The sequence below is a fragment of the Xiphophorus maculatus genome, chromosome 3, assembly GCF_002775205.1.
Source record: "Xiphophorus maculatus strain JP 163 A chromosome 3, X_maculatus-5.0-male, whole genome shotgun sequence".
NCBI classification, from domain to species: domain Eukaryota; kingdom Metazoa; phylum Chordata; class Actinopteri; order Cyprinodontiformes; family Poeciliidae; genus Xiphophorus; species Xiphophorus maculatus.
This window is the reverse complement of record NC_036445.1, coordinates 26332362-26359316: the sequence shown is the minus strand read 5'-3', so window position 1 is coordinate 26359316 and position 26955 is coordinate 26332362. Positions and strand designations below refer to the sequence as shown.

The window sequence follows — 26955 nt, the reverse complement described above, 5'->3', positions numbered from 1 at the left end:
TATACATCTTTTTTTTTTTTAATACTTAGTAGTGGGTTTCGATTAAAGTTGCTTAATGTTCAAACCATGATACATTATAAAGTAACACTGGGAGTTAGGGATTTATGATATATCAGCATTTTTTAATTTATCGGTATCGATCCGATGAATAAAACGGATCATTTTCATCCCCAAAAGGTAGTAAAACGGTAGTAAAATATATATAATATCAGACCGATGAGCAATGTTAAGATCCGATATTGATATCAGACCAAATTTTGATATCACCGCATCCTTATTTGGGAGTCTATCAAGCTCGTTAATGAGTTATTTAGTTCAGCTTTTGGCTCAGATAGCTAGCCTGCAGTCTGCTGCTTTACAGCATGGTTTTCCAAATTCAGTTCTGAAATGGTGTTACCTGTAATAAGAGGTGGTACTTTCGTTTGCACACCATGACTGTGTTTTGTTCTTATATTTTTACAGGGTACCCCCAACTAAATGATACTTTGCTGCAGATTATTTCTGTAATGTATTAATAACTGTCTGCGTTTTTGCTCATTTAAAATATTTCCCCAACAATTAAATCTGTCGTTCTTGCCAGAGAAATGTTTCCAGGCGTCCCTCCAGCCAGCTGTGACCATAGTTGTGTGGCCAACAAGTATACATTGTGGTCACTAACACTTTTCTGTGAGAAATGATGATAAGGTTTTCGGTTCAGATGAACTGTACGAAATGGAGTTTGTGGTTTTGATGTAGCAGCAAACAAATTTAAACGGTAATTACAGTCTGGAAACGCATACCCTTTAATTCTGTAATATAAACAAAATGGCAAAGGTCTGCAAAGTCTAAAAATGCTGGAGAAAAAGACAAACCCCTGTGTATGTGGTGGAGAACTTCCCCTTCGGATTCAGTTTGAATATACAGAGGCGCTCGCACTCCTGCTGCAGCGCTAACAACAGGGAGTTTAGAGAGTACAAATCTTGTTTCCTGTCAGGAAGGTCTCCTGACTGATGTCATTTTGGCCTCGGCCAAAGAAATGACTGATAATGAAGCTTTGCAGAGACTTTCCTTTTCCTACATCAGATCTCTTCTGTTGTGCCAAGAGCATCAAGAAAATCCCCTAACAAGACATCACTGGATATCTCTGTTTGCTCAGACGATTTGCTGTTTGCAATCATCATGTTATTAGGCACATCTAATGCTGCCGGTATTAATTTTACATTTTGTTTGGAGCTAAAGTGTTTTTTTTTATTTTTTATTTTAAAACTGTGACTTTGTTTTTCTTCTTTTACTGACTTGACAGGTTGAACCCTGTACTAAATATTCAGTAGTTGCCCCAAACTTTGATCTCTGCGGTGGGTGTCGAGGCCCATGTCTGCTCTGAATGTGACTATGGACGTATTAATGGTGAAGCAGGCATCAGATTTTCTTTTCAGAAGATGACTAAGGCAGGAACCCAGCTGGAGAATTTTACTGCTGGACAGGCAGGGAGGATGTTCTCCGACACCTGAGGCCTGAAATTAAATAGAATCGCTCTTATGAGTTACTTTGGCATCTAGAACTCAAATCTTCTGGTCCTTAAACAACATTTTTCCAGTAATTAGAAAACGTTTTACTAGATAACTCCAAAGTGTTAGCTGTATGTTGTAGCTCTTTCAGACCTACTTTTACCTAAATAATGTTTTACATATTGGCACATTTTATTATTTGGGTCCATTGCCATAACCACCAGTATTTGGTGGAAAAAAAATCATTAATAAATATGTTTTTACAAGAATGTATCGCAATTGTTAATATGTATAGCAAAGGTGTTCTTTTTTTTTTTCTGGGTAGACCTGAAATCTCAGTGCGATGATCTAGTCTAGATGTACAAGGTGACCAAAACATTCTCTAACACTGCTAATCTAAATGGAGTTACCATAATACATTAGCGGGAAACTAGCTGGCCTGAATGCTAGAAAACGGGATGCAGAAGTTCCTTAAATTCTTTACGGTAATAGTGAGTATTAAGATGTATAATAACTTGTTCTGTTTTGTAATGCTTTAGAGCTTACAGGCTTTAAATGGATTGTGAATCAACTTTGTGGATCAAGGGGCCCAAATTAGTAGAAATTGTAATCCATAGGGGGGCCCAGAAAATCTTTGTGAACCACTGCATTTGTCAGAAATCTGGCTAATGTAAGCTAGCCTTCTCTAAGAATGACGTCTGTTTTGTACAGTAGACCCCCACCTATTTGTGATTCATTATTCACGCATTCACCTATTGACATTTTTTTTCTGTGGTTTGTAACTAGAAATTATTTGGTGGAAATCTTCTTATTTGTCGATTTATTTTGTAGACCAAGTCTAAAAAACTTTTATAGAAAATGCAGCTGTGGAGGCTGAATGACCTCGGCTCAATGCTAACAGACATGCTATTGGCTGGAGCAGCCAATAGAGGAGCGCTATTTGTTTTCCTTGGCGCTGATTGGTTGTACCCCCAAGAACTGGGACAAAGAAGACTCTTTTAACTCATTTTTTTCCATGAGTGTCAACTGCATTTAAAATCAGAAACAATTAATTGTTATGAACAGAAACTCTTTGAAACCTATCAAAAAGGATACTCCAGGTATAATTTAATGCTTTTCACATCTGTAAAAAATTAGCTACGAAATGAACTGCAACTGAAAAATTACAAAACGGCAATGTTGGGGTGAAAGGACATTAAGTCCATTTTTTAATTCTTGTTGTAGTTAATAATGTTATTATTATTATTATAATTTTCATATAGTTTTCAAATAAATGTGAGACTTTGGATCTTATGTCTAATCTAATCTAAACTAACTCCCAGACTAACAGAGCCGGAGATTCATTGGACAGCGTTCTGCTGCTGTCTCATTTCCTCTGCTGCTGTGTTGGTGCTGTACCAGCAGAACCCAGTGTGTGTGAGTGAGCCGCCTGCGTGTCTATCTTTAAAAGGTGGGGCTTCGCGTTTCTATTCGTACTTCTGACTCAGGCAGTGGGAGGGTGTAGAGGAGAAGAAGGGTGGGGCCATAGTGAGGGGCTGCGTTTAGGGGGGAGTGGCGTTGGGCTGCTGAGTGAAGTTGGGAGCTGTGGAGGTTTCACACAGCTGAGAGGGCAGGCAAAAGGACAGCACAGGCTGTCTCACACTCCATTAAAAAAACCCAACAAAAAACACAACATAGAGGAAAGATAGAGGAGGAGGAGGAGAAGAAGAAGAAGAAGAAGAAGAAGAAGGCGGAGGTGTTAACGGCTCGATGGCTATGTACGAACCTGCCTACCTGCCTCCCAACGCTGAGGAGCAGGACTTCATTCAAGCTTATGAAAATGTCAGAGAGAAATACAAAGGTGGGAGCCTACGGCACTTCTATCAGAGTGATGACAGCTAGAGCATGAAGCCATGTAAAAGATGGAAAGGATGTCTTAGCATTTGTTGTCGTTCTGGGAAGGTCAAATTCATCTGTCTATTTCTGGTGTTTCCGACTCCACACAGGTTGCAAACATGCGACCGCAAACACACCTTTCTCACGCCAATCTGTGTGTGAGAAAGTGTTTGTGTGTGTGGAACAAAGCAGCAGTCACGCATGCTGCGTCTCTTTGCTGCTGAGTGTTTTATTGATCGTCACACATGTTTGCTGTCACTCTTCCACTCTCGCGCGTAATATTGCCGAAGTCCAGTGGATTTGCGGGAGTGCTTCGCTTTGAAGTGCAAACGTAACGGCCGGCTCAGTGTGCTGACCTCTGACCTCGGTGTTGAAGGAGGGTTCGGGGGGAGCTGAAGTCTGAGCGCCGTTGATGGTTATCGTCCATCCAGACGCAGCAAGGACACTAACAGGTGCTGCTGAGCAGCAGGGAAATTCATTAATTCCCCCGCAGGCGGGGTGTTTTGCTTTTCGTCTTCAGTTTTAAATCCCGTTTTATACCAGAGTTAGCTGCTGGGCGTCGCTTCACTGAATTACTTTACATAGTTTCCTTTTTATGGAAATCCTCATGCACTTCAGCAAATAAAACAACAAAACTAGAAAGTAAACCAGAAGAGTTGCAGATGAATTAGTGGAAATCTACCGCCACTCATGGGTCATCTTTCTCTTTTTTCACGTTCTTCTTTTGGGATGATGCGAGCATCATCTTTTATTTTAGAGCCTATAGTTGCCTCTCATTCCCTCGAATGTTAGCGGTTCTCCACTTTCTCTTTCGCCCAAGATTTTCTTTCGCCCCTGCTGTGTATTCAAATATTTAAAAGAAGAGAAAGCTTCTTTCAAGGACTGGCCCAGATTTTCTCCTTCCCATCCTGCTTTTAAAAGATGTTACCTGTGACTGTGTGGCTTATTGTCTGCAAAATGCTGGCCGGTGGGATTTGTAATGTTGAAGTTTCTCTTTTTGCTACTAGAGGATAATGAGAAGCAGGAGCTGCCTTTGTGGCAGGTGTTTATGTTCCATGTTCCTCCGTGTTCCCTTTCTTGATGGTGTCTGTGCGCCGCAGTGGTCCACCTCTCCTTATTAAGACACACAGATGACACAGCCAGTTGGAGAGTGGCCTCATACCTGCCATGTTTCATCTCCCCTCCCTATTCAGAGTACGTTTCATTTGTATGTGTCTGTTGTCAAGGAATAACGTTTGTCGGTGTTCATTTGTGCCACGTAGATGTGCAAGATAATGGGTTTTCAAGGCCGTGTTATCAGCGTGTCTGGGTTGACGCCAACAGAATGGCTGCTTTGACTTGCAAAAAGCAACTTTTCCACATTTTGTCACGTCTCAACAACCGTCAAAGCATTCTACTGGGATTTTATTGGATGAGGCCAATTTGAAGTAGCACTTAAGTGCGGTAGGGAAATTGTACGTGATTTTCAATTTAAAGAGCATCCGTGGGCAGCAGTTTACAATCCGTGGCAACGGGTTCTCAGTTGAGCTTAGCTCTGGACCAGGCCACTCTGACATGTTCATATGAACTATTCCTTGGTCTCGCCCAATGACCCCACATGAGCGGTATAGACAATGGACAGATGAATGGATCTTCCGTTGCTGAATGTTCGCTTCAGTTTCGAGTCTTAGACAGATTTTCTTCCAGGACTGCCCTTTATTCAGCTTCACCCATCTACAAATCAACTCTGACCGGCTTCCTGCTTTGTGCTGAAGAAAACCCTCTCCTCTACGGTTCACAGTGGGGATTGTATTTTCAAGTTTACTTGACTCCCATCATGAACGGTTTTGTCAGGGAGATTGAAGCTTTTGAGTAGAACAACTTTGATAAAACACTGTTGCTCTTCACACAGTTTGTGGCAAATTTGGTTTTATTTCAACAGTGGTTTTCTTTGTTACACATTTTCATGCCTAGTATAGTAGCTTTTATGTCCAAAGACTTTCTCACTTGAGCTGGAAAGCTCCTGCAGAGTTACCGTGTTCCTCTGAGAATGCTGTTCTTCTCTTGCAACAGAAGCATTGATAACACTTATAAGGGGGAAAAAGGCATACCAAATATCACCACTTGCTGTTGGTTTGTTACAGACAATCCCAACAAAATTCATCGAGCTCTGTGTTTCTACGTAATGTAACGTACCAAAGATTAAGGGTTATAAATACTTTTGCATGGCACTACAAATTACGCCTGTTCTGCAATCTGTTTATGTCTTCAAATCAGATGAAGTTGCACCACTCTCATTTGTTTAGGCCCACATTTACGCCTGACACGTTGTCATGCTTAGTTTTGAACGTTTGAGAAAGTTTTCCCCCCAATCTCTTTCGTGTGACAACACGAAAAGTTTTATCTAACTGCTTAACGTTTAAACCTTCGGATGACTCAGCTGTCCGCTGCTTACAACTCCGAACAGATATCATGTAAAACCTCTACTGGTTGTTAGAAAGTTGCTTCTTGCTATCTTCTACATGCTACCATGCAAAGAGCTAATTTGACTATGTGATTAACAAGTCCTTCTCGCTGCATCTGATAGGTGTGGGGGTGGGTGTGTGTGTGTGCCTGCTAGTGCAGTGAGTGTATGCTTTGTTGCAGACTAATCCTCACATTGGCATATTTGTGTTTGTATGTTTCCCATTAAATCCCACGGCAGAACCGCAGCAAGAAAGATTTTCCTACCTCTCCATTCTTTCTTTGTCTGATGACACTGAGTGTGTGGGCTCTGTGTTTTCATAGTAAAATGATAAATGGTATTTAATATGCTTTCTTTCAACTCCTAGCAGTAAACGTTGTCCCATGCTGCTGGTAAAAAGGCTTTCCAACTCACATTTGTATCGAGGAGAGGGTAACTACACCGCCCTGTGGAAGTATCCATACGCCTTTAAACATTTTTCCACAAACCTTGTTGCAGTACAACCATGCCTTAGATGTATTTTTGGGGGATTTTATATGATAAATCAACACAAAGTATAACAAGAGGAAGCAAAAGGGGGAAACAAAAACTCACTTTCAAAATGTCTTACAAGTATAAATCTAGAAAATCCAATGTGACTTTGTTTCACTCAGAAAAGGTATTGACATCATTTGCAGCTGCTCTGCAAAATTCTCAGAGGTTTATTGTCAAGAAGCAGCGCCATGAAGACCAAGCAACACAACTGACAGGTCAGGGATAACACTTTAGTGAAAAGTTGGAATGGTTACGCAGTACAGTGGATCCCTGGTATTTGTTGAGGTTAGGGACCACAGCCACACGCGAATATCTAAAATCTGCAAATACTTGAGAACCCCTCTAAAACTGCTTATAACTGCCTATTAAAACAACAAATAGGTCTTAATATTCATGAATACATTCAGCTGAAACGGTCTTAGCACTACTGTGGAAGCTAACATCTGTAGTCTTCCTGATCTATTCATTTGGGGGTACAGCCAATCAGCGGCAAGGAAAAGAAAATGTTCTTGATTGCGTGCTTTGTCAATATTAGCAAATACTAAATAAAGTAGAATTGTGCCTTGATATTTCCGCTGCGTTTTCCTTTGAATATTTTAGATCTGATCTAGAAGCAAAATCCACGATTTAGCAAATCTCCGCCAAGAATTTAAAGGTACATTGAACAGAAAAATCCTCGAATAATGAACTGTGTAGTTCACTGTCTGTATCCTAAACTTTAAACCGTCAGTGCAGTCCTGGTTAATTCATTATCCCAAAATGCAGAGTATGAGATGAGTGCAATCCTACCAGAACATGGCCGTCCACTGACCGTACTCTGACAGGCTGAGCGATGAGCTCATTAATCAGAGAAGCTGCAGAGATCTGCAGCTAAGGTGGAAGAATCTGAGTCTGTGGGACAACTACTGATCATCCAGTTCACCCATTTGAGCCAGGAATAAAGTATCTTAGTCAAGCCTAATGCAAAGTACTATGAGTACTATTGTATATTCCAACACAAAACATAGGCATAAACATCTGAACATACCCTTGCAGTGAAACAGAGTGACGGTAAGCACCATCTTCTAAATACTGGGCAAACTTTGCGAAAGGCTGTGAAGTGCATGATACTTGGGCAAAGATTCGCCTTCCAACAGGGCAACATCCCCAAACATACACCCAGCACTTTGACAGAAAAGATTGTCAAAAGCACATTTGTGTGATAGAGGGATCCAGTCTGGGATCTAAATATAAATCCAACTTTTTGGATTCAAAGATGTTGACTCAGAGGTGTTCCACTCCGACTGTTCATGACCTGTTCTGCAAAAGCTTCAGTTTCTATAACGCACAAATCTGGTAAAGAAATCAAATGATTTGTTGTTGCAGCAAAACTTGCTCCTGCGTACGATGGTGCTGGATATGAAATCCTGTCAAACCTTTTTGATTTCTATTTGTCACATTAAAACACCAGCTCGCTTTGTTTCAGTTAACAGTTACTTTCTAGCTCCCGCACAACAACCACTTGGGACAATATTAGCCAGCGTATGCCTCCCTGCTGAACTGAAGTCACGTGTGTCTGCAGTCTTTCCAGTCCTTGTTCTGTTTTTGCTCTTTCGGTTGGCGTCTTTATAAGTGAATTTCCTGCTTCTGATGCTCAGTGGCAAGGCACTGAGGGCAGCTGACCCTGGAGTTCATTGAATAGTTGCCATTGTCAACAGTTTATGTGTCTAAAACAACTTCTTAGATCAGACCATAAGTTATGGTCAGACCACCTTTCAAGAACACAATCCAGAACTGAAAATCCGACTTGATTTGACATCACAAATGCTTTCCAAATGAATTAGGGCCCAGTTATAGTTTATCAGTCAGTCTTGTCTAAGATTACTCACCGCTGTCTCATTGCCTTCTCTGAATTGTAGACGGCTGGACGGTCAAGGCTTGGCTGTCATCCCGTTGTCCTCCCAACTCAATTTGTCCCGGCAGCTGATGCTGATGTTACTGGGCTTCTTTAGCGGGGAATTGCCCCGATCACGGTGGCGGTGGGGGCTTTTCATAGTGCACAGCCACAGCTAACCTCCATAGTCTGTCTAAATATAGCTTCAGTCATGTTCAGTTTAGTTATGAGATATGAAGTTTCCAGAATGTTCTTGGCTAAAGAAATCAGACTCTTTTGAAGGATGAATAATTTGATTTCATTATAGAATAAAATTTTGACTCATCTCTGTAGCTTATAGAGAGGATTTTGTCTTTGTAAATGCTGTATCCTCTGCTTCAGATATAAAACATCTTTGAATTTGATTTAGTCATGTGTTACTATAGAAACATGGGCTGCAAGGTTGTTTAGAAAGTAGTTTTTTCCATTTTTTTTCTCCGAAGAGTTTTTGCGGCGCTAGTGGCTCGTATTTTCTGTACAGTAGGCAGACAGGAAGGAGGGTGAGGAGATGGGGGAAGACATGCGGTAAAGGTCGTCGGGACCGGGAGTCGAACCCGCGACGTCCGCGTCGAGGACTAAGGCCTCTAAACGTGGGGCGTGCTAACCCCCTGCGCCACCACAGCACGCCCCAGAAAGTAGTTTTTCACACTTTCAAAACTAAGAAAGTCGCAAAATTAGGTACAAAAGAGCCTGAAACCAGCTTTTCAAGACTTCCCAAAAAAAGCAAAAATATCTATCCTCAATGACCCACATGTACCTTATTAGTGTATTCTCATCTATAGAAAGGCTGCTTTTACTTATACAAATAAGAAATATTTTCAGAATATGTGGAAATATATTCTGAAATTAAGAAAGTGCTACCTGACGTGCTATGTTATAATTCAATCAGTCAAGTTTATTTGTTTTGCATATTTCAGCAATAATGCAGTTCAAAGTGATTTACGGCACAAAAACATAAAAATCATCAATTGAAACATGGCATTTTTTGTAAATGCCATCATGTTGATGTGTAATTAGCTTTTCATGGTGTTAAAGTAGCTCTAAATAGTTGGGTTTTTAGTGTAGATTTGTTATTTACTTAGTGAAACCAAAGCCTAGCGTACTTTCATTGATACAAAGGGTTAAAAATGTAATTTCTTTCATTGGGTATCTTACCTAAAGTTCTTATAATAAGGCAAAAACTCAAGAATCTAACTTGTCAATACTGGAACAAGAGATGTTATTGACTTGTTGAAATGATGACATCAGTTCAATTATTTTTCACATCTTTATTTTGTTTAAGTTGCACATGAACACAACAAAAACATGACTACTGCAGGAGTGAAAGGCTGGATGGGCATATGATTTTGAAACAATGCTGTAAATGACAGAACAATGGAAATCTGACACATTGGCTGCACTCATAGGATGCTGTACGATGTAAACATACTGGCCAATGCAAACAAACCTTAAGGGCAGCGCTTTATAAAAACTTGCCAGCTGTTTTTGCTAAGGGGAAGATTAAGTAAACAAATTTTTGGGGTCTGTTGTTTAAAAGCTGAAAAAGCTGATTATTGTTTTCATAGTAAAAGCAAACCGACTTGTGTCCCATCTGAACCTGATGCCAGTGAGATGTTTTTCAATCAGTTCTTCTGCTGCTGCTATGAGAGTAAAACTGTAAGAAAATGTTTTCTGGATCATTAATATTTTCTTCTTTCTTGGTCTTTCCCATGTTTTCATAGTCTTGGGCTCATTGGTTGCCAGAGGCTGGGAAGTGTTCGGATGTCAGACCTTATAATATTTCACCCGAAGAGCACTTAACTAAGAAATTGTTATGTATGACGTTTTTAGCTATCTCCATTTTTATTATTTCTCCTATTTTTGGTTTCTGTTTTAGTCAAACGACTAAAACATGTTTTCACTTTGCAAACCTACTTTTCTTCTAATAACGGCTCAAATCTGGCCTCTATTGAGCTACAGTAACTTGTCATGGTTACTGATAGGATGGAACAGATGAGGTGATTATCACAGGAATGCAATGAGATTTTAGCTCATCTCTTTTTCATAAACAGACAAAAAGTTTCACTTCTCTGTTAATAATCTTAATATTGTACATACCTCGTTTTTTTTTTTTTTTACTTTCCTCCTTCCTCAGTGTTTACATCAGTCTGTGATGGACTGACACATGCCACTGGACTACAAAACCCAGATATTGTATAGCATTTATTCATAAACGGTGACTGAAGAGGTGACTCTCTGCTTGTCAGGCTGTTGCTTTATTTCCATTTGTTTTGATGTTTTAAAGCGTAGAAAACGATTATCTCAGCCTGTTCTGTTTTTGGATTCGCACCAAGCTGTCGGGTTTGATTCATCTCCGCAGCTGCAGTACTACTGACATGGACTAATGTTGCTTTTTAGGTTTGACTTTTAGAACGCGTTGACAGATTTAAGCCAGTTTTATGTCTTCAGCTGGTTATGTAAAGTCAGTACTTTATAATAAATCTGGCACTAGACTCTATAGGAACTTCAACTGACATGGATATTATCAGATGTCTCTTAAATTAGTTAAATTCAAAAACAAGGTGCGATCACCAAAATGTATCCATCATTCATTCATTCTGTTTTTTTTTTTTGTTCAGTAAAACTCCACTATTTCTATCTGTCTTGATTTCATATAACAAACTAACAGATTCATAACTGGCATTCATAAAGTTTTACCTGCTTGCCCAGCTGTTTATGGCTACTACCATTAGAAAATCAGTGTTTCATTTATCTTTAGTTTGGCCAAATTTCATATGTTTCTCATAGGAAGCTGACTTTGTATGTTTATGTGTTTATAAAGACATACACTGCAAAACACAAACTCTCACCAACTAGTTTTGTTTAAGTTTCTAGCACAAATATCTTCATACACTTAAAATAAGTTAGCTTACAAAATTCTTTAAAATTGTAGAAAAAGTACTAGTTCCATTGACAGATTAGTTTTACTTATACCAAGATATTTTTCCCATGTTATAAGTGGAACAAAGCTGCACAGTGGCACAGTTGGTAGCACTGTTGCCTTGCAGCAAGAAGGTCCTGGGTTCGATTCCCGGCCCGAGGTCTTTCTGCATGGAGTTTGCGTGTTCTCCCTGTGCATGCGTGGGTTCTCTCCGGGTTCTCTGGCTTCCTCCCACAGTCCAAGAACATGACTGTTTTTGGGAAATTGGTCTTTCTAAGTACTCCTTAGGTGTGAGTGTGTGTGCATGGTTGTTTATCCTGTCTGTCTCTGTGTTGCACTGCGACAAACTGGTGACCTGTCCAGGGGGAACCACGCCTCTCGCCCTGAACATTAGCTGGAGATAGACACCAGCACCTCCCGACCCCACTAGGGACAAGGGTGAAAGAAAATGGATGGATGGATAAGTTGGAAGGAACTGGTACTTTTTCATCAATATTTAGGAATTAGTGACTAAAACCAAGCTTATGTATCTTGCTGAAAAGTTACTTATAAGTTAGTTTTGTCTGTTTTTTAGTGTACTAATATATTTGCACTAGAAACTAGTCCAAAACCACTTGGTAAGACTTGGCGTTTCTTGCAGTGCACATGACATTTTCGGTAGAGTTTTCTCTCATCTGCAGTCTAGTCAAATGAGGTCAATTTTTAAAGTTTTTAACAACTCTCTGGCACCTTTTATGCAAACTAGACATGAACAGCCGTGGCAATGGAACTTTCCAGCGACTGTGCTTCTGTCGAATATGAATTAAGATAAAGCGCAGCAGTCGGTGCCTGTCGGGCGTAGCTCCATGAATCAGCTGGGATAAGCATTGTGCTGTGACAGCTGATAAAGCAGGAAAGGGGAAAAAAAAAAACATTTCGATTTACTTTTTTTATGTAGTTTTTTTCATTTACGCCCACGCCTCCCCTTTCTGCCTGGAATAGATCAGTGGTGACACACAGCTGAGGGCGGAGGTTACGCCGGGGCAGGATGTCGTCAGTACAAATATGCCGGGATTCCTTCAGGCCCTTTTAAGGGAGAGAAAGAAGCAGCGCTGCAATCTTCAGCCAATCTGTTGACCTTTGTGTCAAACAGCTAATGATTTTGCAGAACAGAGGCTGTTCACTCTTTAAACGCCTGATGCTCTGGTGTTTATGCCTGTTTAGCATGCGAGAGAGACGGAAGCCGTAAAAATAGCAAAACAGTGCAGACAGGATAACGTTTGATCCAGAGGTGCGTTGCACTGCAGCTACAGAATATTCCCATACATGCATCATTTTAATTTACACTCATAAATACTAACGGTGTAACTGTGTGGGATGCAAGGTTTTACCAAACTAGGACATGTTAGATTAATAACACAGAGGCATTTTGTTCTCCTTTTGCTTTCAGCTTGAATAGTAGCTGACTGCTCAGAAATCCAATCTTTATCCACTCAGTGAACGTATCACACCCAAGCGCTAAGAGAACGAGCTAACAGCAACACTTTGGTGTGATTTCTGTCTCATCATCAGCTCAGTTAGAGAAAACACAGCAGGTGTTGAAAGCTATTTGAGATACTGTGTCTTTAAGGGCCTGCTGCCGATTCGAGATGCTGAAACAAAGCCAGAGTTGTGTGTGCTAGAAATGTTGCTACTTTGCCGTGTCATGTTGTTGCAGTTTTAGTTGGTTCATACCTTCAAGCTGGGGAGGGATCAAGTATATCTGGACGACTTTCTGTAAATATCTTTCCTGGAAGCTTTCTTAGTTAATTAATTTGTTTACTTCAGTCATTTACACTTTGAAATAAACGTCGCACGTGTTGATTTAGATAGAAGAATTCAATGAAAGAGTGGTTTGAAGAAAAAAAAAAAATGTTACTTGGTTGACTATACCATAAGCAACAATCAGCCATCCATACAGAGAGATCTTTAGACATGAACCAAGCAATTTGTATATATAGAAATTATAACAAAGGAAAAATATCTTTGTAATGTTGCCACACACACAATATATTTCATCAGACCTTGAAAGAATATTATGTTTGATTATTTTCTTAAAAGTAAAAATTGATCTATTCTCAGATTTGTACTGCAAATTTGTTACATAAACTTCATAAAAGTAATTAATAAAAAAAACTGTTAATAATGCTTTTTAAGTTTTAATTGACAATAAGAAAAATGAGGTCAAAGCTCAATAAAAAACAGAGATTGGAAATAATCTGCAAATCTCTGATTAGAACATACCTACAGTATTATCCACTGATAGATTTTTATGTAGTTTTTTTTTAACCAATTTGGTTCCATCGGTTGTTTTAGCTTGTATTTCTGTACACCTAGATTCTTGTGGTTTACTCTCACATGTAAGAATTTCATAGAAAGTTGATCTATTTCATTCGTCTTTACAAAGTAATGCCAGTGAATTAATTTGTTGTGCGCAGGTCAGAGTATGGGCTGAGCCTTTCAGCCTTCGCTCTGCCTGAACATTGCTGAGTCAAGCTGTTCCAGTGCCGCTCGGCAATTTTGTAGATGACGATGTTTGCGTTTTATTAAATCTGACGTCGTGTTTGCTCTCACACGACATGCAGCGCACATCCCGACCGGCAGCCTGAACAGAGTGGCAGCTGTCACCCAGTCGTCAGCGGGGCTTCCAGCTTTAACGTGAGCGAGAAACGTCAAAGCTGGAAGGTATTCAACTCCAGGCTCGCCCTGATTTTCACAAGAGCTGTAACACACGGCTTCCTGGTTTTCCTCGGAGGAAAAACAGAAGAGGGCTGGGAAAACACACTCGTGTGGAAACCATTTAGATTCCAACACCTGTGTTTTGTCTGATACAAAGACTTTTTGTGTCTTCGCTTTGTAAGCGGGGCAGGGCCGTGAAGCTTTATTAAGGCTGTTATTAGTCTGGGTTTGTTGCTCCAAGGCTCTGCTGGGCTGTGAAAAAGTTACAGGGGAAAACAAAAAACATCCTTAAGAGAGGCAGGAGGATTTACTGCATGCGTGCAGGAGAGTCTGTGTGTGTTACTGCTCCAACACACCACTAAACATGGACAGGTCTAGTTAAAAAGCTCCACCTCCAAAACAAGCGAGAGAATTCCTCCCACTTGTTTCCCAGCCCCTCATACCCACATAATTATCTTTAATGACGAAAGAGATATGTACTTACTGTACATGGCTGTAGAAAAACCTGGCTGCATGTACATAGTCCCAACAACATGCATACATGTAATCTGGTTTTCTTAGAGGAAAAACTCCTGCTGTCATACTGAAGATGTAGTTTTCCAGCAGTAACTAACTAAATTAGGAGGAAGAAAACATCTGATCAATCTCAACTGTATACTGTAATAAATTTTGTCAAGGAGAAGCCAATTGTGCTTTTTTTTTTTTACTAAAGAAACCAGGTGTGCCGTGGTGGCGTAGGGGTTAGCGCGACCCACATTTGGAGGCCTCAAGTCCTCACGGGTTCGACTCCCGGACCCGGCGACGTTTACCGCATGTCTTCCCCCCTTTCCTGTCGGCCTACTTCATGAAAAGGGACTCTAGAGCCCACAAAAGGACCCCCTGGAGGGGTTAAAAAAAAAGAAAAAAGAAACCAGGAGACCACTTAAAATGATCGGTTTCTATGATTTTACAATCTATAGGTATATGTTTGAATAAAGTGAACATTGTTCTTTTATTTTATGAACTACTGACAACATGTCTCTGAAACTCCAAGCAAAAATCTAGTATTTATTAGCAGAAAATGAGAAATGGTCAAAATAACAACTAAGATGCAGTGCTTTTAGACCTCAAATAATGCAAAGAAAGCAAGTTTATATTGACTAAAATTTTGCCATAGTGTGTGTGTATATATACTGTATATATATATATATATATATATAAAATATATATATATATATATATATATATATATATATATATATATATATATATATATATATATATATATATATATATATATATATATATATATATATAAATACAGTACAGACCAAAAGTTTGGACACACCTTTTAATTCAATGAGTTTCCTTTATTTTCATGACTACTGACATTGTAGATTCACACTGAAGGCATCAAAACTATGAATAACACATGTGGAAATATGCACTAAACAAAAAAGTGTAAAACAACTGAAAATAGCCCTTATATTCTAGTTTCTTCAAAGCAGCAACCTTTTGCTGTGATTACTGCTTTGCACACACTCTGCATTTTCTTGATGAGCTTCAAGAGGTCGTCACCTGAAATGGTTTTCACTTCATAGGTCAACCTGCCCTGTCAGGTTAATAAGTGGGATTTCTTGCCTTATAAATAGTCAAGAAAATAAAGAAAACCCATTGAATTAGAAGGTGTGTCCAAACTTTTGGTCTGTACTGTATGTATATTATTATCACTATCAAACTACCATTAAGACAATTTCCGAAATCTCCTAATCCAGAAAGGCTCACAACAGAAAGTGGGTGGAGGCTCAAAAGCATCAAATCGAGCTACTTTATTTGATTACGTTCAGCTTTTCCATGAAATGTGCCCAAATCCGATCCAGTGAAGCATTTCCAATCAGAGGCAGATATTATGTGATAACCTGCGGCAGCTGGCTTATGTTACTTTACAAATCTGGTAGAATTTGACCAAAACTACAAAAAACAAAATGAAATGACTGGCATAAAAACCTAGCTCAGTGTGGTAGCAACCTAGTTAACAATGCCGTTCGGTTAACTAGCTTGTTACGTTTCTGCTCTTCCTCTGACTCCACTGTTAAACACCTCACTGATGCTGAAAGTAGCAAAACTCGAGTCTAACAGCAGCAACTACTAAAACCACAGAGTGTTTTTAGCAAAGACCCGGTAGCTTTATGGCGCATTCAGTGATTGTTAAAAAAAAAAAAGCTTTAATGTTGAAGCTTGCGACCGGTCGGTCAAAGTTCAGAGGTTTTCCAGCTGAAAACATTGGGATTCTGGTCGCCCGCTGATTTCTCTCCTCATCTCCAAATGGGTGCCATCTGCTTCACGGGAATAATTAGAAATCTCTGTTTCCACTTTGACAGGAGCGCATTTGTTGTTCAAAGACAAGAACTTTTTATGTGGACTCTGAAATTTTACGCACACTCACTCTTGCCCAGATTCCACCTGGAAGCTGGAGTAAGAGGAGACGTCGCCCGCTTTATTGCCAACTTGGGCTTCTGGGTGATTTCCTTCACACAAGATCTGATGGTTGGTAACGACGTGTGCGTGATGAGGCTTACGGGAGTGTGTCCTTCTCTGTCTTGGTCGGTCCCATCGCTTCCCAAACACAGAAAGGCTATGAGTTTATTGCAGGCCACTGGTATTTGGAGCAACTGGAGCCACTCGGCATGACGGCCTCCACACGGGGCCAGGAATGTCCCAGCAGGTCACCCCACACAGCTGACGGCTACACTGTTATGACATTGCATGCTGGGTTTTCACATGGGACAGCAGATTTGCCACAACGAGTAACTTGTTACATTCTTCTCTGTTAGCGGAGCGATAAATCTCCTTCGGTCCGAGACACCGATGATGAGGAAGAGGAATGAGTGAAGCTTGTTTGCTTTGGCGATGACAGAAATGTGTTTTATTAAAAACTACCCTAAATGGTAAGGATGCCTTTCAGGGTGTGTGTGTGTGTGTGCGGGGGGAGGAGGGGTTCACCAGCAAGAAAAGCAGAAACCAGGGTTACATGATAGGCATGGTCCAAAAATGCTTCCCAGATGACACGTCAGTGCAAAAGTAAACAAGGCCTCCCACACTGTAGCATGCCCCGTCGAAGCGTCGGGTCCCCGGAGGGCGTTTCCGTTCTCTACCGAGATCAGAGGTCAAACGACAACACTGGGGGCGGGGGGAAACGGCTGCTGTTTGTTTTCTTATCTCAAAGTTCAAATCACTGGCAATTCTGGCTTTCCTGCAGAACCGTCGCTACACTTTGCCCCAGCTGAACTCTGCCGTGTTACACTCAGCTGTTCTCAGGGAGTATTTGTTGTGCTCCATGTAGTGTTTTCACAGATTTGACTCACGTGATGTTTTTACCTTTTGACTTAGCAGATTGTTTTCTGCTCCTGTCCACGGGTAGCTGAGTGTTACGACCTCTACTCGTGTTCTTCAAATTCATACTAGGATTTTAAAGCTGAATGCCAGCAGGGGCGCAGATGAAAATCCCTTTTCTCAGTCAGTCAAAGCCTATTGTCTAGTCAGAGGTGAGTCAAAGACGGTGACACAGCCATAAAGTTGAGATGCGCTGAGAATTGGCCAGGTGATCGGAATCAGATGATTTTCAGCTTGAGCTGCCCTGACAGGCATAATCAGCCCCGCCTCACTGGCAATAACGCTCTTTGTTGTGGATGTCGTTACTGAGTGAAGAAGAGTCAACTTTTACTATTTTCAATGCCAATAAGGTCAAACAAAACACAAAACGTGTAGAAAACATCTAAATTGACATGTCATGGTTCATTCAGGCGCTGAGAGAGCAGGATTTTCCGCAGGTAACAGGAAGGCTTGATGTATTACAACAAGTTTGCTATTTTGTCTGGGTGACTTTAAAACATCTGAACACTTCAGTTAAGGTACTAAGGGTTCACACTCACTAGAAAATGAACAAAAAAACTCTCCTCTTTAGGTAATAAATGTGCTAAATGTGCTAGCTGTGCTAATCACTAATAAAATATGCTAACGCTATACTACCTTTACTTGTTTGTGGTACAAAAACCTGACTCAGGTCCCAGATTAAGAAATTAAATACACAAATAAAAAGAATAAATAAATAAAGTAATTTATGTGATGTGTAGATATGTATATTTAAACAGTTTGTGCGTAAATAAATAATAAGACCTTTTATAAGTAGACGTAACATTTTACAGCAGCCTGTTTCTCACTCACACCGTGTGACATCACTTCTAATGTAAATAATAAAATATTGCACACAAGAGAAAAGGCCAGAAAAAAACAATGTACTCTTCTTGTTTTTTACTGTATTGTACTTATTAAAGACAAATAATTGCTAAATGAGCTAACATCAGAATCCGCAGGTCAAAATGATCACCTGGAAATTGGCCAAGAATTTCATATCTGTGCATATTTACTGCCTTCTCTTTGGAAATTAGAACAGAAAAAATGTATATGTTAAGAAAAGGTCAACTTTTTATGTCACCCAGATAAACTTTCTTAATGATGGTTTAACACTTAAATGTATTCCAGTTGATCCAGAAGGATACCAATGTCCTCGTGACAGTTACGGGGTTAAAACATTCACTTGTAGACCAAACTACGTGTATTTCTGGTGACTTCCACTAGGAGACAGTATGTAGCTGAGGGCAGTCGCAGAATGAGTCATTGGTGTCAATTCTTGGAAGGCTGAAGGGTCTCAGCAGGAATCGATACAAGTCACTCACACACACCGGACGAGTCTCATCACCTTTTCTGGGAGCAGAACGTTGGGGTCAGCAGCCAGAGTGGCGCCGCAGGCAGAAAATCCCCGTCCCATGGAGCACAGACAGAAAAAAGATGATGAGGCACTGAGAGTGTGGGAGTGGAGAAAAACAGGAAGCAGAGATACTGACAGCGGGACAAGCTGAAATAAATAATAGCTGATTTTTTAAAATTTATTTATTTTTGATTTTTTGGAGGAAGATGTACCAGTGGGAGCAAGCTCCCTTTAACTTGGCTCTAATCGTGTCTCTGGTTGTTTCATGCTGAGCAGTTAATTGTAAATAAACAAGAAAAGGCAACAAAGCTCCATTGGCTTAACATAACTATATTTAAAAGGTATGAGTCTGAAAACTAAATACACCCTTTTATGGTACCGAATCCCGTCATAACATTTAATCAGGTTGCGGTTTGGACTTTAAGTGGGCCATAGCACAGCTATGCTGTGATAAATTGATTGCTGTGTTTCTGATCATTTTCCAGTTAATGATCCGGTTTCAGTCAAGTCAAGTTTATTCGTATATCGCATTTCAGCAACAAGGCAGTTCAAAGAGCTTTACGACATAAATACATAATACAGCAACCAGTTATGATCCTCGTCAAAATCAGCAGCATTAATCAAATATATTCATCAATTTTCCAGTTATGCTGAGTCAAAGGCAACTCTTTAGTAGATTGGCTTGTAGTCTAGATTTTAAGGAACTCAGTGTTTCAGCAGTTTTGCAGTTTTCTGGAAGCTGAATGCTGCTTGACCATGTTTGGTTCTGGTTCTGGGGATGCAGAGCAGAACCAGAAGCAGAAGACCTGAGAGGTCTGGAAGGTTGATACTACCACGGAGGATGTTTTGGTCCTAAGCCATTCAGTGATTTTATAAGCGAGCAAAAGTATTTTAAAGTCTATTCTCTGAGCTACAGGGAGCCAGTGGAAGGACTTTAGAAGTGGGTGATGTGTTTTTAGGCAGACCTGTGAAGACACTGTTGCAGTAATAAATGCAACAGAGATACACACATGGATAAGTTTCTCTAGATCTTGCCAGGTCATTAGTCTTTTAATCCTAGAAATGTTCTTTAGGTGACAGAAGGCTGACTCTGTAACTGTCTTTATATGACTCTGAGGGTTCAGGCCTGAGTCCTTCATTACACCCAAATTTGGGACCTGATCAGTAGTTGAGATTAGCTCTAAAAAAGTATGACGGGGTGTGAAGTGTGAGATGTTTGTGGTGACATGCTGTGAATGGTTTTCTTCTTCCGTCGAGGTGACTAGGTGTAACCCACATAAAATGGGGATGCCTCTTTAAGAAACGGAGGTTAGGGAAGCTAGGTGGTTTACCTAGCCAATAGGAAGTTTAGCTTCCAGTGAGTTTAAACCAATCAGAATTCGGACTGCCGCTGCAGGACCCGCCCTTCCGCAGCATTGAGTGTGTAAGCGAGAGAGATCCGGAAACGATTAAGCTGGGCAGCGTGAGAGTCTCTGTTTTAAAACAGTTATACAACTCTAAACAAACGCTTTCCCAGATCATCCGACTTCTAAGCTGGACGCGTGAAGTGAAAAAAAAAGAAAAGGAAAGACAAGTTCACTTTTTCTGCTGAACACCGTTAGAGCTGACTCGTTAGCTCTAACGGCCAACGGCTACTGGTTTAGCTCTAACGGCTACTAGGCTAACGTTTTAAGTTCATCTTGTTCTCCGTTCAGCTGAAGGTAAAACCTAATTTACGTTATATTCTTACTTTGTTCACAATGATAGCTCATATTATCAAGGCTAAAGCATGGAAAATATGCCTTACTACACTATCTAGTGCCTCACGGGTCCGGACTGAGAGCCACCATATTGTTGTCCCTAACGTGTCGCATTGAGATCGGTGAGCATATTCTGTGCCTTTCATTTGGGTTTTTGTTCTGTTTACCACATTTTTGTTGAATAATATTGTTTATCTGAACTATTTGATTATTAAAATGTAAACTTTTACTGATTTTGGATAAAATGTAATGTTTAATATTGTTTGAAGAAATGCTTTTGTAATTTACAGTAATTGATGTCAAATATACAGAAACATGATTTCAGGATTAAAGCTAGAACAGCTTAATAAAATCCTATGATTCTGCTGGTCCTGTCTGTTGACAGGTCAGGTTTTTTGTTTATGCTGGATTGTTCCTGAGGTGGATTCCTCCTGTGACTTTGATGGCGAGCCTTCCCACCTGGACTTAGAAAGAACTGGATTCCTGGATTCCTTCTTTTCCGTTTGGAGTCCTGCTGCACCCCGCGGTGTGGTAGGCTGGTACCACTCACATCTTCACACACAGTTGGTTATGAATGAGACCCCTGACTGACATTTTTCTTTTTATTGTTTAATCCTGGAATTTCTGATCTCACCTTTTGGACTGGTTTTTATTTGGTACTTCGTAACAAACTGCTGTGTAGGAAATTCTCCTCATGTGAATGGTGTTGAGCTGAACCTAATTGGAACTGGAATTGATTGATCTGTTGCCTATTACGATTTAGAATTCAGATTACCAGGGTGCACCCAAAAGATTCAAAACTGAGAACTAGCACTTGGCCAAGTATTTGTATTATTTTTTTGTATTTTATTGTGTGTAATTTTATTTTCATAATTGTGTGTCTTGTATAACTGTTTGTTAATTTCATGGTTTATGTCACTAAAGCCAGTTGTTTTTTTAAATTCATTTAACTGCCTTTGTGTGTCATTTAAACACCCCACTATGCTCCGATAGTCGAACCTATTGGCCCATTCATCTAATATATAAAATACCCTTCTCATCTGTGTTACAGAGGAAGCTTTGGCGAGCCAGCCAGGAGCTAGAGTGTGTGTTTAAGTGTCAGACATCTTACCCCTGTTGTTTGAACGTCCCAAGTACTTTTTCTGAAAAGAAAAATGGATGTGGTACTCCGGGAGTCCGTACAAATTTCCCATTCTGTGGTTGTTAGTGGTTTAACAGGGTCAGAGACAGATGAGGAAGTGTCCACCTTTCTCCAGAAGTATGGGTCCATTAATCGTTACATTCGCTTAGATGATCCTAAGTCAGATTTCCATAAAAACATGATTATTGAGTTTTCACATGAGACTGCCATGCAGACATTAGAGCCATTGTTGCCTCTTCAGCTTCCAAGCACGACTCAAGCAGGCATTGTGTATGAGTTAAAGGCTTTAGGAAGTGTCTACACATTAGATGCCAGAAGCAAAGCTACTAAGATGTACATGGAACAGCTCTCTGAAATTGCCAGGCTGAGTGGAAATTCATTAGGGGAAATGTTGAAGGAGGAACTTAAAAATCTGGTTTCATCTGCAGAAAGTATTTTTGCCCAATCACCTGAGACTGATCCAGAATCCTCAGCTTCACAGAGTCCAACCCCACGAAAAGACTCAACTAGCCAAAGAGATGTTTCATCTTCTGAAAACCCTCAACCAGTGACGCCTACCAAATCCACGATTTTGACACCGGCAAGTGATCCAAGTGAGCCTCATACCCCTTCCATTTCCAGTAAAAACCTGATTGATCTCAACCCCCCACAGACTTTTTCTGTTTCATCTGCATCCACTGCTATGCCCCTAATCGATGTTAACCCACCTGCAGTTCAGCGAGTGGTGGTTGAGCATGTGGTGCGCAGCAATGATAACTCACCCCAGTTTGCTTCACCCAGTAGACTCAGAGCTTTCTCAGGCAAGAGTCCACGTCCAAGCCATGAAGCAGATTATGATACATGGCGTGCAAGTGTTGAAATTCTTGTCAGAGACCCATCTGTGTCAGACTTGCATTGCACACATCGTATATTAGACAGTCTTCTTCCTCCTGCTTCTGAAATGATCAAACATTTGAGCCCACAGTCTAGTCCCTCAACTTACCTCAAGTTGCTTGACTCTGCCTACGGGACAGTTGAAGATGGTGACGAGCTTTATGCTAGGTTCATGAGCACGTTCCAGAATGATGGAGAATTACCTTCTGTTTTCCTGCAGAGATTGCACACTACTTTAAGCAAAACAATGAGACGTGGTGGTGTGTCCGCTCCAGAGTTTGACCAACAGCTTTTAAAGCAGTTCTGTAGAGGCTGTTGGGAGAACACTTTAATAGTCGATCTTCAGTTAGAACAAAAGAAAGAAAAACCTCCTACCTTTGCAGAATTGTTGCTCCTTCTTAGGACAGAAGAAGATAAACAGGCTGCAAAAATGACTCGCATGCGACAGCATTTCAGCCATACTAAGTCTGGTGCTTGCAAGCAGCGTGCCATGTCACAAGTGCATCTTGCACATGACACAAATGATTTGATAAATAAGACTGATTTTGAGATGCTCAAGCAACAAATTGCTGACCTCAGCATTCAGGTGAAGAGCATTGTGTCAGGGAGTCAAAAGCCAAAACAACCTAAACAACAAAAAGCAAAGTCTGTTCCTCTAAGTGTCACACATGAAGCCCATGTGGTGAAACCAAAAACAAGCTATCCTTCCACATTTAAAGCAAATGGCAGACCACGTCCCTGGTACTGTTTCCAGTGTGGAGAGGATGGCCATGTTGTTTCAGTCTGTGATAAAGCACCAAATCCTTCCCTTGTAGCAGCTAAGAAAAAACAGCTGAGAGAAAAGCAGGCTGCTTGGGAAGCCTCTAATGCTTCTCAAAGTGAGACACATTTAAACTAGTGTCTGCTCTCATAGAGGGACATATGGGAGCGAAGTTACAAAACTCCAGTCCCGAAACCATAAAATCTGTTGTCAAGAGCGTTGAGGTAGAAGGGTCAAAATTACCACATGGCCTTGTGGGAACTAAAACCACAGCTCAAGTATCCATTGCAGGGAAAGACACAAACTGTCTACTGGACACAGGTTCACAAGTCACAACTGTGCCCCTGTCTTTTTATGAAGAACACCTTTCTGATCTGACCATTCATTCTTTAAATGATTTGCTTGAAGTGGAGAGTGCTAATGGCCAGTTTGTTCCCTATTTAGGATATGTTGAGCTTACCATCACCTTTCCAAAAGAGTTTGTTGGCTCTGATATTAAAATTAACACTTTGGCCTTGGTTATTCCTCACCTCCGCTCTGCAGCCCATGAACAGGTGCTTATAGGCACAAACACACTTGACGTTCTTTATGCTGATTACCAGAAACGTTCATCTTTTCAGCCTTTGATGAATGGATATCAGGCTGTTCTCAAAATACTTGAGATACGACAAAGGGAGCTTAACTGCAGCAGCCTTGGTTGTGCAAAACTAACGGGCAAGTTGCCTAGAGTTGTCCCTGCAAGGCAGACCGCTGTTGTTGAAGCTTTTGTTCATGTTGATCATTTGAACATTCAAAGAGATGTCATTCTTGAGCAACCATCAGCTTCTTCTCTACCGAATGGCTTACTCGTTTCAGCGATTGCAGTAACTTTACCAAGCAAACGCTCATGTCATATTCCTGTCGTATTAAGAAATGACACCAATCATGACATAGTCATTCCCCCCAAAACTATTGTGGCAGATGTTAATGCTATAGTACAGGTGTTACACAAAGAACACACTGTCAATGAACCAGACTGTTCTCAATTTCAAGCGGAGTCTTCCCCAGAACTGAGCTTTGATTTTGGAGATTCACCTTTATCCACTGAATGGAAAGGGCGAATAACAAAAATGTTAAACACCATGCCAAACGTTTTTTCTCAGAATGACCTGGATTTTGGCCATACTGATAAGGTGAAACACAGAATCAAGCTCAGTGATGAGACGCCTTTTAAGCAAAGAGCACGTCCGATACACCCCAACGATGTGGATGCTGTGAGACAACATCTACAGGAACTCCTTGATTCTGGAGTCATACGGGAATCTGAATCCCCATTCGCTTCCCCAATCGTTGTGGTTCGCAAAAAGAATGGTTCTGTTCGTCTGTGTGTGGATTACAGAAAGCTGAATATGCAGACCATTAAAGACGCCTACGCTCTTCCAAAACTGGAAGATGCTTTCACTGCACTTGCTGGTTCTAAGTGGTTCTCCGTTTTAGACCTCAAGTCAGGCTACTATCAGGTCGAAATGGAAGAAGCAGACAAGCATAAGACTGCATTTGTGTGTCCAGTTGGATTCTGGGAATTTAACAGGATGCCCCAAGGAATAACAAATGCGCCTTCAACCTTCCAAAGACTGATGGAAAAGTGTGTTGGCGATATGAACCTAAAAGAAGTTTTAGTGTTCATTGACGACCTGATTATTTTCTCATCGTCCCTGGAAGAACATGAACAGCGCTTGCAGCGTGTTCTTGGACGATTGATGACATATGGTTTGAAACTGGCACCAGAGAAGTGCAAATTCTTTCAAACATCAGTGAAATACCTTGGTCACATTGTTTCTGAGAGAGGAGTTGAAACTGATCCTGAGAAAGTTGCGGCCTTAAATACCTGGCCGATCCCCGCAAATCTTAAAGAGCTTCAATCCTTTTTAGGATTTGCTGGATACTACCGACGGTTCATTCAAGGGTACTCTACTATTGTAAAACCACTTAATGAACTAACGTCTGGTTATCCACCACTCAGAAAGCTGAACAAGAAGCAGAAGGTAAATCCAAGCCCAGAGTATCGCAACCCAAAGGAGTCCTTTGGTGAGCGGTGGACATCCCAATGTCAGAAAGCCTTTGATGACGTAATAAGAAAGCTAACATCAGCTCCAGTCTTAGGATTTGCAGACCCCCAACTTCCGTATGTCCTACATACAGATGCCAGCACTGTTGGCCTTGGGGCTGCATTATATCAGGTTCAAGATGGTCAATCTCGAGTCATAGCTTTTGCAAGTCGAGGACTTTCCAAGAGTGAGAGAAAGTACCCAGCTCATAAGCTTGAGTTCTTGGCCCTTAAGTGGGCAGTCACAGAAAAATTTTCTGATTACCTTTATGGTACAGATTTCACAGTAGTGACTGACAGCAACCCACTTACATATATTTTAACATCCGCAAAGCTTGATGCGACGGGGTACAGGTGGTTGTCCAGTCTTTCTACTTACTCATTCAGTCTTCAGTACAGATCGGGTAAGCAAAATCTAGATGCCGACGCACTCTCTCGCCGACCTCACGATCCACCAAAGGATGATTATGCATCCAAGAAGGAAAGCGAGAGAATCCGGCAGTTCACACTGTACCATCTGAGTAACCTTCAAAATCCAGAAACTGTTTCCCAGGAGGTGATCAAGGCTATTTGTGAACGTCATCTGGTCACTTCATCAGTACCTGATGTTCAAGCTACCACTCCTGGATTGACTTTGGTTGAATCCCTTACTCACCAGTCCTCAGCAATTCCCGACTGCTTCCTGCAGGAGCAAGTAGATGGGTCCCCTCTTGTCCATTCATTTTCAGAAGAAGAGTTGAGGCAAAAACAAACCTTAGATCCTGCTATCAATGCAGTCATTGTACTTTTGGAGACTGGTGAAACTCCATGTCCCAGCCTTAAGCTGGAGTTACCAGAACTACCCTTGTTACTCAGAGAGTTGTCTCGGTTGGAGATGCAGAATGGAGTGCTCTATCGTAAGCGACAGGATGGTCCAAACATTTCATATCAGCTTGTGCTTCCTGAGGAGCTAAGAGCTACAGCACTCAGGAGTCTTCATCATGATATGGGCCATCTTGGAGTCGAACGAACAGTAGATTTGGCAAGAACCAGATTTTATTGGCCAAAAATGTACATGACCATAGAGAAAACGGTTAAAGCCTGCGAGCGATGTATTCGCCGAAAAACACATCCAGAGAAAGCCGCTCCACTAATGAACATTAAGACCTGCCGACCCCTTGAACTGGTGTGCATTGACTTTTTGTCAATAGAGCCAGACTGCTCAAACACAAAAGATGTTCTTGTAATAACTGATCATTTTACAAAATATGCAGTGGCTATGCCAACTCCAAACCAGCGAGCACAGACCGTAGCAAAGTGCCTCTGGGAAAACTTCATTGTTCACTATGGTTTTCCTGAAAAGCTCCTTAGTGATCAGGGTGCTGATTTCGAATCAAAAACCATTAAAGAACTCTGTGAACTTATTGGCATGAGGAAAGTGCGCACAACCCCTTACCATCCCAGGGGGAATCCGGTTGAAAGATTCAATCGCACTCTTCTTCAGATGCTTGGAACACTTGATAAGTCAGATAAACTCCGGTGGAAAGACTTTGTCAAACCTCTGGTACATGCTTATAATTGTACAAAGAGTGACGTGACTGGATTCTCCCCGTACGAATTAATGTTCGGGAGACAACCCAGACTGCCCATTGACTTGATCTTCAGATTGCCCACCAGTGCTAGTAAGCAGACTCATTCCCAGTATGTTGGCAATCTAAAATCTCGGTTGGAAGAAAGTTACCGTATTGCTACTAATAATGCA

The 26955-nt window shown here is 40.9% G+C and overlaps 1 protein-coding gene across 1 annotated transcript in view; it reads left to right on the top strand.

Annotated features, from left to right (window-relative positions):
• Positions 1 to 3148: 3148 nt before the first annotated feature.
• LOC102217084 (plectin-like) overlaps positions 3149 to 26955 on the top strand; it is a 131567-nt gene continuing 107760 nt past the window's right edge. The window contains exon 1 of the mRNA XM_023330239.1: positions 3149 to 3327. Coding sequence (XP_023186007.1) covers positions 3237 to 3327 — 91 coding nt within the window. The 5' untranslated portion in view covers positions 3149 to 3236. The remainder of the gene's footprint in view (positions 3328 to 26955) is intronic.